At 37.9% G+C, this 19,298-nt stretch overlaps 1 protein-coding gene across 3 annotated transcripts in view; it reads left to right on the top strand.

Annotated features, from left to right (window-relative positions):
• The window catches only part of tox (thymocyte selection-associated high mobility group box), an 839,643-nt gene that overhangs the window by 803,372 nt on the left and 16,973 nt on the right, over positions 1 to 19,298 (top strand). For all 3 annotated transcript variants that reach the window (XM_043259411.1, XM_043259401.1, XM_043259420.1), the window contains exons 2-3: positions 8,641 to 8,706; positions 11,246 to 11,353. In XM_043259411.1, the coding sequence (XP_043115346.1) occupies positions 8,641 to 8,706; positions 11,246 to 11,353 (174 nt within the window). The remainder of the gene's footprint in view (positions 1 to 8,640; positions 8,707 to 11,245; positions 11,354 to 19,298) is intronic.

Genomic DNA, 19,298 nt, shown 5'->3' with positions numbered 1-19,298 from the left:
ATTAAACCAATAAAGTCTAAATGTTTCCCTGAAGCTCGGCTGTCTCTTTACAGACCGGACTGCGTCGGGCGAGCTGCGTCATCACGTTATTCCCCCCTAACACAAATTGCCATTCTTCGCATTTCTAAGTCGGCCCATTGTGAAGATAATTGTAACATAGGAGGCTGGTTTAGTTCTCAGCGTGGGGCTTTCACCAATCAACTGATAGAAATGAATATGTGCATTACATCGCAATGTATTCGGAAATAAATCGGCACGACGGCTTGGAGGCAAAGCACGGAGGGAAAAGCCCAACACTGGTTTCTCGGCTCGACATGAAATCGTCCCAATTCAATAAGAGCCAGGCAGTGATTTATACTTCATCCTCATCTCTGGGCCTAATATCAGAGTGCCTCTATAGGTAGTCATGAAAGTCACTCTAGCTCACTGTAATAAATTACAGTGGTGGAACACGAATGAAGACGCTTTCAGTTCAGCTTCAGGCTCTCAGAAAATTGCCATTTTGAGGAGGGGGGGTTTGTGGAGGAAAAAGAAATCACTTTGTGCCGTAATGCAGTACAGACAAAGGTTATTCATCAGAGGAATGATTTGAAGTCAAAGATGACTGCCACTCTTGATATTGAATGCTAGGGAGCAAAGAGAGAAACACTCCCCCCTTCTTTCTCTCTCTTTCTCTCTCTCTCTCCCTTTGCCTCTATTTCTCTCCATGACGACCCTGACCCACTTTTGTGGCTGCTTATTATTCAGGCTACGGTTTATCCATGGAAAGAATGTGTGTAATTTGGTTTGACAACAAACCCCTGCGTGTTCCTCTCCGAGAAGTGGTTGCTATCGACAGCGGCTCGTATCGAGTAATTTTTTATTTCTTTATTTTAATATAAAAGAAATCATAATGTACTCATATCTGGGGAATAAGCTGTAATTTTCTGCACGGGAAGCGTTTGAGTGCACGCTTCGCTCAGAACTACTGCTTTTAGTAACAGCGTTTGACCTTTAGATTTCAGCTGAAATGAAACCACGAGAAACCTCCTTTCGCCCATACGTCCTCCTCTCCGCTGCGTGCCATTATGCTCACACTTTTCTTGCCCTCTCTGTGTTTTATAAACGTTGACATGTTTAGAAAGTGAAGTTTCACGGTGACTAATTACACTGGGGAAACCAAAAGGTGTACATTTGGATGTTGATACTATTCGTCGCTCGAGCATCTGCTCGATCAGAAATGAAACGGAGAGCATTTCTGGCACGTCTCCAGGACGGCATTAGCATCTTGCGAGAAGGCAGAGGAATATATTTTATTACCTGACATACTGCTGCTTTTAAGGGTCACACATGTTGACTTAGGGAGGTCGGCAGAAGGTCTGAAAGGCCAGATGTACCTTTGAGTTGATAATGAGCGCCTGATAACAAGATGACGGGATTAATTATTTCCCTCAATCTGCCAACAGTCTCTTAGGCAGTCATGTATATACAGATGGAGCAAAACGTATTTATCATATCCTGAATGTTTTGAAAATGGATAGGATTGCAGTTTTCTCTGCTCTGCCTCTGTTTTATACAAAATGTCAAAAAAGACTTTCACATTTACCTGCATTGCATTTTGTCCAAAATAAAACAGAAATATTCATTTATTGCAGCTTGTCCATAACAAAATAAAAGAATCTCAGTTTTACCCTGTTAGTTTATTTGATTGTAATTATTTAAGCATCTTTTCAATAAAACACTTCATCTGAACATTTTAGATGTTCAAAATAAAGCTGGAGATAAAACACACCCGTGAAGTATTTCACGTTTAAGAAGTACATTAGCATTGAAAAATGCATTATATCCATTTCTGTCAGTTCAAGAGGTTTTATAATAGATATTTTAGGGGGCCCATATATTCCAGCGGCTCTGAGTCCAACATAAAAGGGGACGAAAATGAGCATGGTGCTGAGTAGTGAGTGCATTTAAACCACAGGGTGTGGAAAGAATACACACTCGCAGTTTGATTTTCCCATACTCTGACCTTCCATAAGAAACTGATGAGGAATGAAATTGGTTCCAGTCTACATGAAAAAGCTCTGATTCACATCTGGACATCTGAGAGAGAGGGAGAGAGAAACACACACACACTCAAAATGTCCTAGTCGGTGCAGCAAAAATGGTTCTTTACTTTCAGACAATGTGAAAAACTGTCGCACTAACAATCAAGGCCTATTCCGCATTCCTGCCAAACAACTGCATTTAATGACTGAAAGCTGTACCACACTAAAACATTTGTGAAAAAAAAAAACACGATGCCATTCACATCTGCGTCACATGAAATGATGAGTACAGCACAGCAATAAAGTCTGAGCACAGGTGCAACGCCAGAAATAGGATTCGTTCTATTTGATTACAGTATGTATCACTGAGCAGGAGAGATGTCACTTCTAGACATATCATCCAGTGCCAGAGAAGCAAATGCATAAAGCCAATTTGACAAAGGGGTCAATATACAGCATCCAATAAAAAAGAAATCTACAAGATCTGCCAAGAGCTATAAACATCAAAATAATGGCCCCACTGTTCAACAAATATATTCAATTGGCTCCTCTTTTCTTATTTGTTTCTTGGATCATTTTATATTTTTGCCATTTACAAAGTCGTAGAAGTCAAACGTGATGCATGCCGGTGAAAAGTATGCCGCATCTATGGTGAAACGTTAGCTGCATCTGTACAACAGGCAATCACGCGAGATGATGTGGGGCTCATTGATTGCACGCAAGTTGCGTGATTATGTTTGGCGCAAAGCGTTTCATTGCACTCATATCTCATTACCTTTCTTCTTGAACAGCGGCCATTTTGATTGGGTCCATCTAGAGCAGAGAGAATAGTATTGAAACAAGATTCCACAGGAAGTGCACGACGATCTGTGTAGCTTCACCAAAAAGGCCTCGAAACGTCCTTTGTTTGTAATCAGTTCTGTCACCAATATGTCTGCGGCATCATGTGTCTTTCCTCAGCTCCCTTCCCCCCTTCTTATGATATCTGTTTATATTGGATCTGTACAATATGAATAATGTAGAGCAACCAATCTCATTACCATGCTCAGATATAGAATACAGATTATTGTATAACATTTGCATAAAATTATGGCTCTTGTTGAGGGAGAGGGAGCGTTTCTTTCACCATTTGATTTATTGGGTTCATTTATGGTGAGAAAGATTAGCTTTGAGTTACATAAAATTGGCTCAAATGTGAAATTTATGATACTTAAGTTGGAATTCGACACCTTAAAATCAGATTTTAATAGCTGGAAATTTTAGACACATTTCAGTCAGAATGACTTTTCAGGAAGACCTTTATCATCATTAGCGCTTTTCGAAATGAAGTCGTTCCATAATTCCACACATGCATATACTTTGCACCTTCTTTTGCATAATACGCTCATTTACAAATCCTCACAGAAGATGTATTTTGCTCATATAACAAATGCAACATTTCGTAGCTTTTATTATATTACACACAATATATGGAAACATACTGAATGCAATATTTTGCTGTGATCTGAAAGGCCTTCATTTATGTCTGTTTTTAAAATTGTAGCCGAGCATAAATCAATAGAGTATCATGTTGATATTGCAGCCCATAATTCTAGATTTGGAGAAACAGTGGCGCATTGTCAAATATGGATGTTTGAGGAGGTTTTTTTTTTTTTGTTTTTTGTGAATAGTACAATATAATTAGCTGGAGTGGCCAAGTGCTTCGCTCAAGGGCACAGACTGGTCCTAACATAAAACATAAGGGTTTAACATCATCCCAGCTTCACAGCTTGTTTTCATCCCAGAACCTTTCAGAAGTCTGTCCCGGCCCAGCTAAGTGGCAAACACTTAAGATTAGGGGAACAGAAGTTCCTCATATATTTTAATAGAGAGTTGTTCAGAGCTGGTTGGTGTTGGCAGTGTGCCGTGGTACCTTCCTCTTGAATAGCTGGTACTCTTATATAATACTGTATGCCAGGAAAAGGAGTTTGTCAGGAGGAGGAGGGGGAGCTAGGGAGTGGGGGTTATATAGGTTTAGCCAGAACGTTTCCATTTTATCTGTGTACACAGTGGGATGATGAGGCCAGGCAGGGGGGCTCTGCAGAAATCCTGCTGACCTCTGGAGAGCTCAGAGAGCAATGCACTGATACAAGCTTGTCTCAGACTGCAGGTGCTGAAAGCTATTACTCTCTTGATTACGGATGGGAATCTCAGGATTTAACGATTCTGGTTCCGATTTCGCTTAATGATTCCGGTTTCTTAATACCATTGAGGAAGCAACAGATAATTGATCCTAATTGCACTGCCATTTCGCTTACACTAAAATTAAAATGAATTCTTACCTACACTTTGTCATATGAACAAACGGTGCATAAATGAGTCTCATAGGTACAAAAACAGTAGAAACGGTTCTTGGTTTAGTTTTTGATGAGTCATTTTGAGTTTGTGATTTATTTGAACCATTTGACATTTATTAAAAATAATTACTTTGGGCCACTTTGACATTCATCATTGTATTATTTTGCTTTATTGTTATTCAGTTCAGCTTATCTTAAGCATATTTAGCATAGTTTTTTGTAGATTCAGTACTAACTTGGAAGTCAACCATTTTAAGGACTGCCAAGTCCTTTACCATTATATTGAAATATTGATAATTGGAGGTTAACTTCATACAGTCTCATTTATATTTTTTCGTACTTACCGCTTACTCCACATATTTAAGTGTGCTTTAGGAATGGACCTTCATAATTCCTAATAATTGCATGTTTTTGTACGATTCACATCTCATTCATTTGTGTGAAATCGACCCCTTGTAAAATGCCTGCGTTTTCCCATGCGATTGGGTTGGCCTAATTCACACACGTTAATTGATTGAGAAGATTTTGAAGCTAGTGTCGGATCAGATTCAGACGCAGCTCTCTTAAACACCTCGTTCTGATCGACCGTTGACGCCGAGACCCTCCAGTGACACTAATTAGAATAAATTAACAGAAAACCCCTTGTAAGATAAATACGGGCATTAGCGAATGAACACATCCCTGGCCACAGTTCAGTCCCCGCACACACACTTTGGCCCGTAGGCCTCGTCGTTCTGAACCAGGGGAGTCATTTAAGGATGAACAGTTTAATTACAGAGCTAATAAGTGTTGCCACAGACTTTCTAATATTATTCTGGGAGAACACTAGCATGTCATTACCCTCCTCCCCCTGAGGAACACTTCCTATTAATCATAATGAGGAATTTGTTAGCATGTGGTCATGTCAGTTGGGATCAATTTCTTTTACCTAAGCTTCCTATGAAGCTGCCAGACGCTCGGGGCGGAGTGTGGAAGGGATCGATTTACAGTCCCGCAGCCATTAGGGCCTGTTTTGTTTTTGTTGTTTTTGTTATTTGATAGCTCATTTGCATCAGCGCGGCAGCTGCCGAACGTGCATTGTAGTCGTTTGTTGACCTGCTTGCACAGATACTTTCTTGCTTTTCACACTAAAATGGTTGTTTATTTTAGGATGTAGATGATGCCTGCGGCCTTGTAGTTAGATGATGGACTCCTGTGATGTTTTTTTTTTTGCTAATAATGCAATAATTTGTGTAAGTAGCATATGCAGTCGAGCTGTCAGATTTTAGAAAAGCAATCTGCACTGGCTGTGGTTTTATTGGTCATGTAATGGCACCTCAGGCTCTGAAAGAAAAGCTACAGTGACACAAAATGGCTCCCAGCTTGCCACAAGATTGAGAAACCCTAGTGAACACGGATCAAGGAAAACCTCAGTCACAATCGGCCCGTACAGTTTGCAAAATGGAGTTCGGGGTTTTGCTCTGAAAGCGTGTTCGATGTGTAGGTGAGGGAGGGAGTTGGCCAACTGTTGCTGGATGGATTTGGTGTCAGTTTGATGGGTTTAGCTCTGAGGTTTCACTTTTTCAGCAAAGGCCGCCTCACACTTTCCACTGGCACATTCATATGCAAATAGTGTCTGATAGAGGGTAAGAGCTAAGCAGATAGAACAGGGCATGGACACTGAGAGAGACATGTGAAAGGTCACCGCAGTGAGAACTAGAGAGAATCTGTATAAAAATGGATATGGTGTGAATGGCTGCGTCTCGAGCCTTCTGTTATAAATAACCGGCTGCCATGTGAGTGGGAGACGGTGGTGTTGAAATGAGGAAAGAATTTTTATTAATCAACATAACCAGGAGTAGAACCAGACACTAACAGTTTTGCGGTGCTGTGTTTACTGTCAAAGCTTATTGTGTTTTTGTTCTAATGCTGTGAGATGTTGCTTCTGTTCTAAATCCTACTGAGCTCCCTACTTAGACAGCATTTCAAGACACCATTGGAACGCTATACTGACCAGAAGATTTATATATAAATGAAGTTTATATCTTTTTAGGTCCAACTCTAAGGAATAACAGCTTGGAAAAATGCAACTCCATAATGCATTGCCAAAGCAAAAAACAAAAAAATAATTCATAATGCAATACCAAAAGTACCTACATCTGTATTTTACTCTATTTTTTGCTTATTATTGCTCAAAAAGCAGATTTCAGGTTGGTCTCAGGACAATAACTCTTTCTATGAGATTTCAACTGGCATTTGGCTCTTTAATTTAGAAGGCGGGATTTTTAAACCAGTAACTGCAGCATAGCTGCAAAATTATATGCTTTTTAAACATTTTTAAAAATGTTTTCCTTGTTATGACTAGGTTGTAGTGGTGTTTCAGAAAACAGCACATTTCATAGTTTAAGAATAGCCACATCTTAGATCAGCCTGATCACATTAATCACAATCAATAAGCTAGCATGAAATTAACTGTCATCCTTGTGCAAAAACCAATCAGATCGGCCCATCAACTTGCACACTTAAAAGGTCGCAATGTGATAGGCTTTCATTAGGATTATTGCCATTTCATTTCCATAGAATTATCTCAAGCAGGCATAATGAAATGAGATGTGCTGCTCGGATGAACAGAAATACAAACATTCAGCCAGTGACAGGCATCAGCCACGAGTTTCCTCTCTCGCTCGCTCTCTTCTTCTTCGTGACACCCTCTCTCATTCTTTCGTAACACTCAAATAAGTGTCATGGATGTGTGTTAATGACAACCCTGTCAAGGACCGATTGCTGAGAAAGCCATTCTTTCACAGCCAACTTACAACATATCTGATTTCTACTTTTGATATTAATCAGTCATTTTTCATGGGTTTTTAAGGAAGCAGAGCAGATGTAAATTGGCGGGTATTTGTCAGGCAGGTGTGTCAGCAGAATCTGTGTGTGTGTGTGTGTGTGTTGCTGAGTGGACTGTAGCAGGCAGCCAATGTGAGCTGCTGTAATTTCCCAGGTGTGCTGCACAGCTGGGTCACAGGCTCATTCTCCTTCATCAAACAGTTAACCTGCACTGACTCAGCTGAAGCTGTTTTGAGCATCTTCAGCAGGTGAATGCACAAGCTGCAGGTTTACTGTAAAAGACATACCGGTTGTCATCTGATTGATTTCTGTTTGTCATGTAAGTCGAGCAGATGGATTAACAGTTCTTGTTTCATAAATGTTTTTTATTAAAACTCAAGAACTTTAAAGTCAACATGAAATACCATGTGCAACCCATTTTACTTCTGTAATCTGATGTATTCCTGAGTGAAACGGGATATTCAGTGAGAAAAAGACTTGATTTCATTCATCTGGAATTAATTTAGTTATATGTTTCGATTTTCCTTCCTGCTAGAAGGGAAAAAAGGCAAGTTGTTTCAGAAGTGGTGCATTTTTGTTACATTTATATGTAAAATATATGTAAATATAATTTATTATATTTTATTATATTTTAGGTATTATATAAATTAGCCCAATCATATATTATGTATTGTTAAATTTATATTTTTTTCTACATAAAGTAAGTACTAAACTAGTGTGATATTTAAAAAATATAATTAAAAAAACACGAGGAAGATTAATGAATCAAAAAATATTGTCCATTTTTATTCCATGTTGAAGCATAGATATTTTCTGTGCCAGCATCAGAATTGCAAAAATAATGAGTCTGTTTGATGCTGCTAATGGTATATAGAAAATGACTCACTTCATTTTACCCTGATTGTGGTTAGCCAATGATAAAGTCTTTTGTTCTCTGAAAAAAGGCATACATTTATTGTAAAAAATTATGCATCATACAACTATTTGAAAATCCTGAATCTGAGAGTGCAAAAAATCTAAATGATGAGAATATTGCCTTTAAAGTTGATGGTTAAAAAAGGTATATGAACAGGTTTTTGTGAGTTCCTGTCTAGGGTGAAACACCTGGGCCTGTCCTACAGTCTCAGGTCTATCCTTGTGTGGGCTCGTCAAACTCACACGACTCCCTCTATTTTATTCCACTGTGCACATGAAAGCATTCATTCATCCCCCTCAACCAGCAACTTTAATTACCACTGTACTAATTACATCAAATCACTGACATCTCCATCTGATACGGCAGGGACTTCAAAGACTAATTGTCTCTGAGCCCTGTGTTTTGGGAAGAAAGCACTGCACAGAAATACCAACCGCATGCTCTGTGCCTCTCTCTCATTCTGAGGCTCGTATTGTGTGTCAAGTGAACATTTCTGACTGTTTATTTACTGTTTTTTCTCCTCTCTGTCTGTTTGCAGTACGACAGTGAAAACATGTTCATGAGTATGCCAGAGCCCAGCCAGGACTTTGTGCCAGGGAACCAGGTGGGTTAATTACTGCTCACTCCTTTTGTTTTAAGTCGTAATTAAACAAATTTAAGCCGGCGCATCACAAATTAGAGCCGCTATCAGTCGCCACCATAATCAGGGGCTATTATAACATGTAAACAAAGCATTTAAAGCTTTGTCTCAGCTTAATGAAATGAAGCTTTAATGCATATTGTCGCAGGCTTTCATTTCCTCCATTTACACTTTCATTAAAAACTACACACAGTACAGACTGCAAACAAGGCCACGGGTCTATAAAAGACAGAATGCAGTATTTCTGAGCAATGCTCCTCTAGTTATGGCCATTACTCACCAAGGGAAGTTTATTTCAGGATACTTGTGCTTGTTTCGAACAAGCCAAGATAAAAGGCTGTTTCATCAGTGACTCAAGCTAGATAGCTCAGCGCATCTTGCTATAAAAAGCACAGCTTGATTAAATTTTTAAACTAAAGCATGCAGTTGGGTGCATTGAGGTCAAGGGTGAACATGCCTGCTTGAGGAGAGCGGGTTGTCTTAGGGGACCTTTTACACGTTTGGCTAATGAATTAAGGCTACAGGTTAATTAGCGGCCCTCAGGACACCTGCCACATTCTGCTGTATGGAAATGAATGTGACAGGCGGCCCGATGCACCGTCGACATGTGCAAAATTGTAACTAGGTATTTTTTTTCCAGCAGGATTTCTCCCTGCTAGTTTTATCAGCATGCAGCAGGCTATATGTAATGTTGCTGCTCCATTAAAACATTTCCTTCCTGCTTTTGTCATGAGCTGTTTGGGTTTGGCCTGTTTTTATAGACGCATTGATCTGAACTATGCGGTTGCATTCCATGAAATTTAAGCGAGCTACATTTTGACATTTTCAAACTTCGAACGCTGTACACAATGGGATGCTGAAATATTACTCAAGGTTAAAAACAACTTTTCCGCAGAGTGCTTTGACGCAGTAAACACAATGAAAGCACCAAATTCAATCTGTTTGTGGATCACAGAGTTTGGCCTTTAATGTAAGACATGTAGAGTGTAATGTGCAATAGCTCCCGGTTTAAAACAACCCCCTCCTTCCCCCGTCTCACTTGTGTTTTTCTTATGGCAAGTTAAAAAAAGTGTTATGAATAATTATTCCATTTTCAAAAGTAAATTTAATAATGAAACACGTTTTAAGAAAAAACTGTCCATATGGTTTGGCAGCCTGCTCAAAACATCTCCTGTCTTTTGGTTTGACATAAGTAACGTTTAACAGGTCTCCGTTCTGCTGAAACGTGTGAAGGTGCAATTCACACCTTTCTCACGCATGTCGAAAATTGTATATTTAAACTTAATCATGAACACATTTGCTTGCGGTTTCACAAAGTTGTAGCTCTTTGTACCCTGACGGAACAATCTTTACGTTTTTTTGAGAAAAACCCAGTCAAACATGGGTCATATTGGTCAATCAATTGACTAATGAGGTTTCAGTTAGTCAAACTACATGTAATATAATGTAATATAAGATAAGATTAGAGATAAAGATAAGATAAGAAGTCTGCAAAATGACAAAATGTAAATATAATATAATTTAAACAATAATAAATTAATAATAATAGTAATAATAAATAATAATTTGAAATTGTAATTAGATTTATAACTGCCCAATCAGAATATTAATGACTTTTTTAAATTAAATTAGTCAGTTTAATATAATATAATATAATATAAGCAACAATGTATATACATATAATGTAAAAAAAACCCTTGTCTGTCAAATAAAATAAAAAAAGAAGCTATTCAGTTTAAACTAATTTAACCTAATTTAATCAAATAAGTCAGTGGAGAATCATTGACCCAACAGCTGACTGTGACTAAAGGCTATCACTTGCCATTCACTGACTAGTCAGTTATAAATCCACATGCCTAATTATGATGTCATGTTGAAGTCACATGATTTGCTCCGGTTCATGTGCTCGAAATACATATAAACACAATACATATACATAATCTTATGCAAGTCCTAAAAGCTCTTCAATAAGCATTCACTGTGCATTGTGATATAGAGAATTAGTGAGAATTACAGTCTAACCTGTAGGCTATAGAGAGTAAGCCCAATGGTGTTATGACTCTCAATAGCAAGAGGAAAATAAATAAATGATATTTGACTCATGTATTATTCAGCGTGCTGTAGCAAATGCATTCAGGAGAATGTAAAGGAAAGTGCACTAAATTACAGGTCACTCGTTTGTTTCATAGAGTTTATACCTATTTAAACAGGAAAAGCTGCATACGGTCCTATTGTGCTAGCTATTACATAGCCTGAAATTGATTTACAATGTGCATTGTCTGCATTGTCACTGTGTTTAAGGTGCTCACGCTGCATGTTTGCTGCAACTTTAATGTCGGTGGAGATGAAAGATGCGTTGAGAATCTAAAGCAGCACAGAGCCAAAAAAAAAAAAAAAAAAAGGGATTGAAGAGTGATGAAAGTTGAATGGAGTCTTGCATGTGCTATCGTTTCTTGTTACCCTGCTGTGTCGGTTGACCCCTTGGCCTTGCATCCCATTGTAGTTCCGCGTACCTGCCAGTCCCAGCCAGACGCAGCACAGCAACAAACAGGCCGGCGGCCACTGGAAGAGAGACACCCCAACACACACGGACGGCCCCCGTCTGACATGGGTAAATAACAGACTCTATGAGTATGAGTTGTGTGTTATATGCTGTGTGTCTCTCACTTACACCATTTTTAGATTAATGTTTGTCTAAATTGTTCAAAAAAAATATTTAAAATGCTGGAAGGAAATATAAGCATCACAACATTAGAATGTACGGAAGGACTATTAAAGACTGGGAAAACATTTAACACTGTTATCAAATATTTATAAAGAGTACTGTTTATAGAGATTACTATAACTTTAAGTGAGTGTTAGATGACGGCAAAGTTAACCCTAAATATAAATATATATATATATATATATATATATATATATATATATATATATATATATATATATATATATACATTTAAAATAAATCTATTTAAATATTTATGCTTACGATTTCTTAACATTAAGCTTAAAATGTGTATTAGTTTCACTATTGATGAGAACTTATTTGAAGTGTATCTAAAGTATACTTGCGCTAATTTCACTTTAGCACAATCAGATATACTTTAGTATATGTCACAATTAAAATGCAATAAGCACAAAATTAGTTGTTCATAGTACTTAGCGTTAAGTATTTGAAATGGATTTAGTATACTTATTTTTCCCTAGGCAGGACATGAATAGTAAATATCAGTTACTGACATGACGAATTTAAAAACTGCTAATTTACTGTTTGGTTTAAATGTAAAATAAATATTTATATTAAAAAAATATAGCATTTATATAGCAATATAGCATTTTAACATATCAACATTTACACAACATGAATATAAAACAAGCTAGCTAGCCAGCTAACTGTAAGAAGAGAAGTCCCGTGTACATGTATCCATCTATTTTACAATGAAAACATGATCAGTAATTTGAGTTGCTAATTCTAATGTAGAGAATGTTGTGTACTGAGCTCCTTTGCAGCAGAGCAGACTACTTGAGCTAGATTTGTATTAACTCCAAGGTAATATAACAAAAGGACACTTTTCTAAACATACATTAAATTCTGTACATTAAAAGAGAGAAAAATAGCTAACCAGCTAGTGAAAAGAAAAAAATACATCAAAGTCTGAAACTCAGAAAAGGGTCTATTTTACTGTATACAGTCTTTAGACGATGGCTCTCTCTGCATCCTGCACTCCATTGTTGTGTAGATCACACTTTCATTTGCCACTGAGCTCCACATTGATTTCACATGTATGAATAGGATTGCTGTAATCTTAGAGCTGCTTTGAGTCTAGCACTACTTTTATGTTTCCCTTTGAATCTTAAAACTCTCTTTGTAGATATTACTTCCTCTTGCTTATGAGCTGCAGTCTATATTTTCTGCTGTTTTTGTGCTTCCTCGCATCTCTCTCTTTCTCTCTCTCTCTCTTTCTCGACTTCTCTCTTTCCCTCTGTTGGGAACAGGTAATTACTTTTATTGGCAACAACAGTTGAATTCACCTTGACCTCCGTGTGTGGTACGTAGCCACAAAGCTTTCTCCCCCTTTTAAACACACATTAACTGAATTAGAGAAAAATGTACCCCTGTGCCTATTTTAAACTTCACACTCAGGAAGCTAAAACCGAAGCTGAAAAGCGTCCGCAGCCTCAGTGCTAAAGGCAAAACATGTACTGCAACAGTGTCTTTTAATCTGCTCTATAATACAAAGCAAAGGCAACCTGGAGAGCGGCCAAGGCCAAGTGTTAGGATCATGGCTATTATATGAATGGCTAGAGAAGTACTTTTGATTTGATCTGATAGTTTTTTGGTTGATTTTAAAAGTCTAAAAGCTGCCGTGGTCTGCGCACTGACACTTTCTTTCATAAGCCGGTCCTCAGAGTGATTGGTGAGATCAATGATGTTGAGTGTACCGTTACAGATGTAATTTATGTGCAGAGGTACTGAAACTAGAGGTGGCTCTTCAAATGGTTGCAGATCAAAAAGCAAAGCATCATGGACGGTATTTTTTACATTGGGAATTTGGAGGTGGGGGAACCGTAAGATTTTGTAATGAACTTGAACGAGCTGGTTTTCTCTTACTAAATGGAGCCAAAATGTGTGTAGCGTAAACTGGATTGGATTCAACATACGATATACAATGGACAGATTAATAAACCTTTTATTTTCAATGCAGTGAAACACCATTCATTTTACTCTTGAATGCTTCGTAGATGTGAAAAAGAAAATGTAAATATTAGGCTATGAAGGACTAGGCGTCATTAATAAGGCAGTTTTTGTATTTAAGTATAGCTATAGTGTCAGTGACAAAAATTAATTAATTGAAAATAAAACATATATATTTATATATATATATATATATTATATTAAAAAAAAGATATATTTCATTGTGCAAGTTGTCACAGTGGAATGTGTCATTAATTATAGGCTGTTTAAGCATAAAAGAACATTTGACAAAATGTGGAAATGTTAAATGTGTAACGTTTAAACACATTAAACAAAAAATGTGAGTGTTTATTTTATTTATGTATGTATTATGTGCAAATGCATGAAAGGGACAGTGTATATACGTCAACATTCGCAAATGTTAATGTACCCTGAAGGCTAATTTTAATTGGTAACTACACATAATACTAAAATGAATTTATTATTAATAATAATAATTACAATTATTTTTAAATTATTGTAATTATTTTAATTATGTGACTACTTGCCCCGACATGTAATGTGTGGAAAAGAACACAGAAAAATGTTCTACTAAAACATTCAGTATATAGTTACATTTCGTCAGAATGCTTGAGAGTGGTTTTATTGTGTTCACATCTTCACTCTCCATTTGAAGGACAGAATGTACAGAAATTATTTGAATATAAGGGAAATTTAACAGAGCTGGTGATGAGAGGGACTTTTTATAAAGGAAACAGGCATGTGTTAAAATGACATTTAAAAACTGCCGTTAATCTCTTGGTTGAAATCTGTCTGACTTTTCGTCTTCAAAACATTCTCACTGACTGAAAACACTTTTTGAAAGCCTCGTAGCTGCTTGAAGTGACAAAAATGTGATACTGTTATCCATCTGAGCATCTCTGGATGTGGAGACCCGTTACTCTTTAAAAGACATAATAATAATAACGGCGTTCAAAAAAATAAAAAGACTGAATCAATGAGATGTTTAAATACACAGAGCATTCATCAGCCAGCACTGTCTGTCTGCGCACAGGTTCTCTCCTATCATACCATCTCCTCTCATTTCCCCTTCTTCCAACCCAAACCATGTGTTTCTTGGCCATTAAATAAAAGCCACATTTATTAACCCAAAATGGCCGAGTGCTGAGGGCATGTCAGCCCACAAGCACTCTGTATCAACGTTTATTTATTTTAATGCAGCAGCAAGATGAAGCAGCGTGTGCCAGCGATGCTAGATAAAGCCGACTACAGGCATACACTCACTGAACACTAAAAATATACACACTTCTCATATTTCTGGACTACGCTCAAAGACAGTACTTGTGAAAGTGCCCGCTTTGACTCACAGAGCGAGCAATGTTCGCCCAACAACTGCTGGTTTTTGTTTAAACCTGATAAGACTGATGTTTAACATCGAATTCGCCCGGCTGAAACTGTCTGATCTATGTCACAGGAGATGCAAAGCAGCATACAGGAAGAGTATATGCAATATTATTAACTATAAGAGCAGCATAGATTCAGTGTGTTATTTGTTTGTGTCTTGCACAGAAACATATTTGCCCACCGTGATGGCTTGACATGTATATAGTCTCTGGTGAGGGGGGTTGTCAGATTTCTGTGTGGGTTTATATAGAGGTGCTCGTATCTATCCCCCACCCCCTTCCCCCAGATGTTGCAGAGCTCTTGTGGGACCAGGAGAAAGCTGTGCATTTTAAACATGCATAAACTAACCTTGTACTCTCTCCTGGGACTGAAGAGGCCCGTTCTTACATGTGTTTTTTTTTTCACTGCATTTCAGATACAGAAATTTTTTTTTCTCTTGAGCCAAGCCCATGTTCATATACACCATGTTTATAGAATGCTCCAATAGATCTTAAATGCTATTTCTAGCATTGTTTTTTCTCATAATATGCATTATTCAGATATTCATGAATTGCATATTCATGCATGCATGAGCCTTAAGCTGCTCAAAGGCATAGATGCAGCATGCCGGACAGGGAGTGGTCGTTTGTGGACCGCGGCAGTAGTCTTTGATGCCATTTGGTTTATAAGACGCGCCGAGTGTGATGCGGCGGCTCGGGTCAGACGAGGCTTCACACGCATTCGTGTCCCCTCCATTCGACAAAGTAAAAACCTCCTTCAGAATGCTTGACCTTGATGCTAGCACAAGACAGACAAGCCCTTCTGCGTTTATCCAGAAGCTCTCAACAGTAATCGGCAGCTCAGCGGGTCCGAGGTTGTTTTGGGGGCCCCGGCCAAAGAATGTTGCATTCAAATGATCACCGCCCCTGGGTCCCAGAGGTATTCATTACAAGCTGAATTGCTTTCGTTGCCTCTCTTACACAATTCCAGCCTAGATTGCAAATGAAAAGCCGGCTGGAAAAAAATAGGGCACCTTATTAAGTTTAACTACTGTAGCATTTAACCTGACATCTTCATTATTCAAAATTACGTTATGAAAAAGCCGCCTCATCTGCGGGTGCAGGTTACCGTTGTTTACGCTTCCTTTTGCTGTTCTTTGGCAATTTAATTGGTGGAAGGGCATGACAACATGTTGGAGTACTCCTCGTGCCGCATGGAGCTCTGGGTAATGATCCACAGCCAATCCTGGAGTGATCATTTAAATAGAGTAGGTTTATTTCTGAAAGTCAATTTCTGCAAAAGCAAATACCTTGAAGTGTTGTCTAGAAAAAAAGAAAACCTTTTGAAGAGTTGCTCTGCTAATGCCTAAGAAAAAAGACACAGCTCGTTTAATACTCATTGAAATGTTTGCCCCAATACAGAATATTGTCACACTCTATGGGGTAAATTGTCACAACGAAAATGTAATTTCACCGTCAATTATAGCCTTTCTGCACAATGTGAACAGTTAAACAATTATGAAATACAAAACAATGCTACGAGTTAAAAATTGCATGTGACTTGCTCTAAATGCAGTTCATTATTAATAATAGTAATAATTAAAAATGTGTTATTAAGATAATCAATAAGAATAAAAAATATTTTTCTATATATAGAAGTATTTTATTTTCTTTATCATTTATCATGTTTCAAAAATGTATTTTATTGCTAGTTATTAAAACATGATTAGTAAATATTGAAGAGGGTTCATACAAAAACACAGCCAGAGATCAAATAAATTTTTTTACTGAGAAACCTGAGTTTCGCTCATCCATCTAAATTGTATTTCTATCAGAAAGCATCTCCTAAATTTGTTTTAATGCATTTTGTAGCGTAATGATGGGGCGTATCTCTTATCTCGAAATGCACGTTTTCTCATCCACCTCATATCTCAGCATGTGTGCACTTCTTTCATAATGACGAGCTGATTTACGCCTGTCAAGATGGAAGGCTTATAAACAATCTACATCTCCATTGTGAGGCAGCAGTAATTTAATGCGTAATTTCTGCTGGTGAGGCATTTCTGCCACTCACTCAGTACACTATGTCCAAAACACAAGAGCTCTGCTCGTATCTTTCCACTCTCTCTCTCTCTCTCTCTCTCTCTCTCTCTCTCTCCCTCTCTCTCATTTTTTCCTTATTGTCAGTGTAAACCACATCAGATACATGACTATTCCCCCACTTTATTCCTCTCTCCCCCTCCACTGTGAAGCTTTGATTGACTGCTGACTGTAAAGTCGCCCATAGACAATGATTCCATACAGCCATCATGACCATCATCAGTAATTGATAGTAGATTTAAATGACTCTCCTGCTCATTTGCCATTCATCTCCCACCAGTCCCATTACCCTTGTGCTATTTGACAGGCAATCACCTCCCTGAGAGATTTGTTGTCCAGTCGAAATGATGTCACACGAAAAGGACTTGCGCGTCGTGGGTCTCAAAACTTGTCGTTTTTTTCCCTTCCCCTCCTTTGCATGCAATGCGAATGAGGGTTGTTGGGAAACTATGTGTCATCCGCAGTCCTGATTTACACAGAAATTGTTTTTCTTCTATGTTTCGTTTATTGTCAAATGAAAAGCTAGGCTTTTAGAAGCAAACCGCACACCTAAATTATGTTAAGATTACACATAGCGATCTGAACGTAACTGGATTATGAATAGTAAACACTGCCCTGAATGTACAGATATTGTGTGGGTAATTTCTCACAGCCCTGACTCAGTATATAAAAAGTTCATTTACTTCATTTCACGTTGCGTGATTCAGATCAGAACTTTCTGACCCTGGAGGTTTTATTCGGTTTCATAAGATGATGCAAAATATTTCGATTACCAACGACACGACATGTATAATTTCAGAGGCTGGAATTGGAAAAAAACGATCTGACTCATAGCACATATCCCTTCAGAAAATGTATTTATTCAGATTAGCTGGAACGTTTTGCAGTTTCTAGTTAAATAAGATCAGATCAGACGACACCAAGTTTTTATGTGTTTGTATCCACGGCCTCATCTAAAGTCTTCTTTTTCGCAACGAAAACACACAGATGTAGGAAATGTTTGCAATGCTCTTAATTTTTGTACGTTTCGCTTTTTTTTTTTTTTTCAGAGCCACACACCACAGCACAGGGTTATTTATTTCCTGTGTTCTCTTTCTTGGCTGCCTGTTTACGCTTCTCAGTGTCACAAAAAAAGGAAAGTGTAAAAAAAGAAAGACACATCAAGTATAAAACCGTTACAACACGCAAACATAATTGCACCTCAAAACGGCCATTGGTTCCTGCTCTTATTTGTTTGTCTAATTTCCACCTGAATATAATAATTTTCTTTTCTTTGACAAGAAGTACATTACTCGCATGTATCAACAGCAATGTAAGCCACTGCAAACAGTCGTCTTGTTTTATGTGATTTATTTTTTTTAATTTGGCAGTAAAATCATTCCTCTAAGGGCCTTACTGTATGAATTATGCCAGCATATTTCCTGCAAACAAACGCAGACATCTGTGAGGCACAACACAATCAAATATGCAAATGAGCATGATACATTGGCTTTTAGAGGCAGAAGTAGGAAGCTCATTAAAACGATTATTGCAATCCTTAAAAGTAACAGTTGGACCGTTATTTGAGTTGAGTTTGAATTTGGAACCAATTTCATACCTAATTGCCTGTAGTTGGCTGTCTGACAGGTTCATTTAGTTTGCTGCAAATAAAAGCTATGTATTAGAGATAATAAAGCAGCAGAAAAGAGGAGCCCCTTTGAAGGTAAAAAAAAAGAGAGGGATCGTTCGAGTCGAATCAGAGGCTGAGGCACATTTGCGCTTTAGCGTTCGCCGCGACGTGCACAGATAATAAACTCTCTGCCTTCTGATAACTGTATATATTTTTCTACAGTATTTTACTCCAAGGGAGTGTTTACAGAATAATTTATGATTTTGCTTGGATTTGTACAGCCTTTCATCTCCTTATCTGCTTTACATCTTTTTCATCACAGTCTGAACTGACAGGGGCTGGAGGAGGCAGAGAGCAGGACGGCCTGTTTTAAAGCAGCCAAAGCAAACTTCACAGCCAAGCGCAAGTGACTGTTCAGCCTCATAAAAGCAGCCTTTTGTTATAGACTAATGAGATTGATTGACCATTTGCATATAATTTTACTTCCTCAAAGGCTCAAATAGTAGGAATGAATCACTGTAATGTGCAGCACACTTTGATGTACTTTATTCAGCATTTCATTTGCTGCGTATATAGTTGTGATTAGTCTTTTTTCTGTTATTGATACAGCGTGAATCATCGCCGTTGCTTCGGTGGCAGAATATAGAACATCAAAGAATGTTAGTTTTCAACAAGATTTTTCTGTTCGTGCCGTAACCCATTTCGTTCTCTTATTTATAAGTATCAAATGGACAGTCTGTCCTTGTACTAGCCTACGGTTCACCCCCCA

Source organism: Puntigrus tetrazona, chromosome 2 (assembly GCF_018831695.1).
Source record: "Puntigrus tetrazona isolate hp1 chromosome 2, ASM1883169v1, whole genome shotgun sequence".
Taxonomy (NCBI): domain Eukaryota; kingdom Metazoa; phylum Chordata; class Actinopteri; order Cypriniformes; family Cyprinidae; genus Puntigrus; species Puntigrus tetrazona.
Note: the sequence above shows the minus strand (reverse complement) of the source record. Positions and strands in the feature narration are given on the sequence as shown.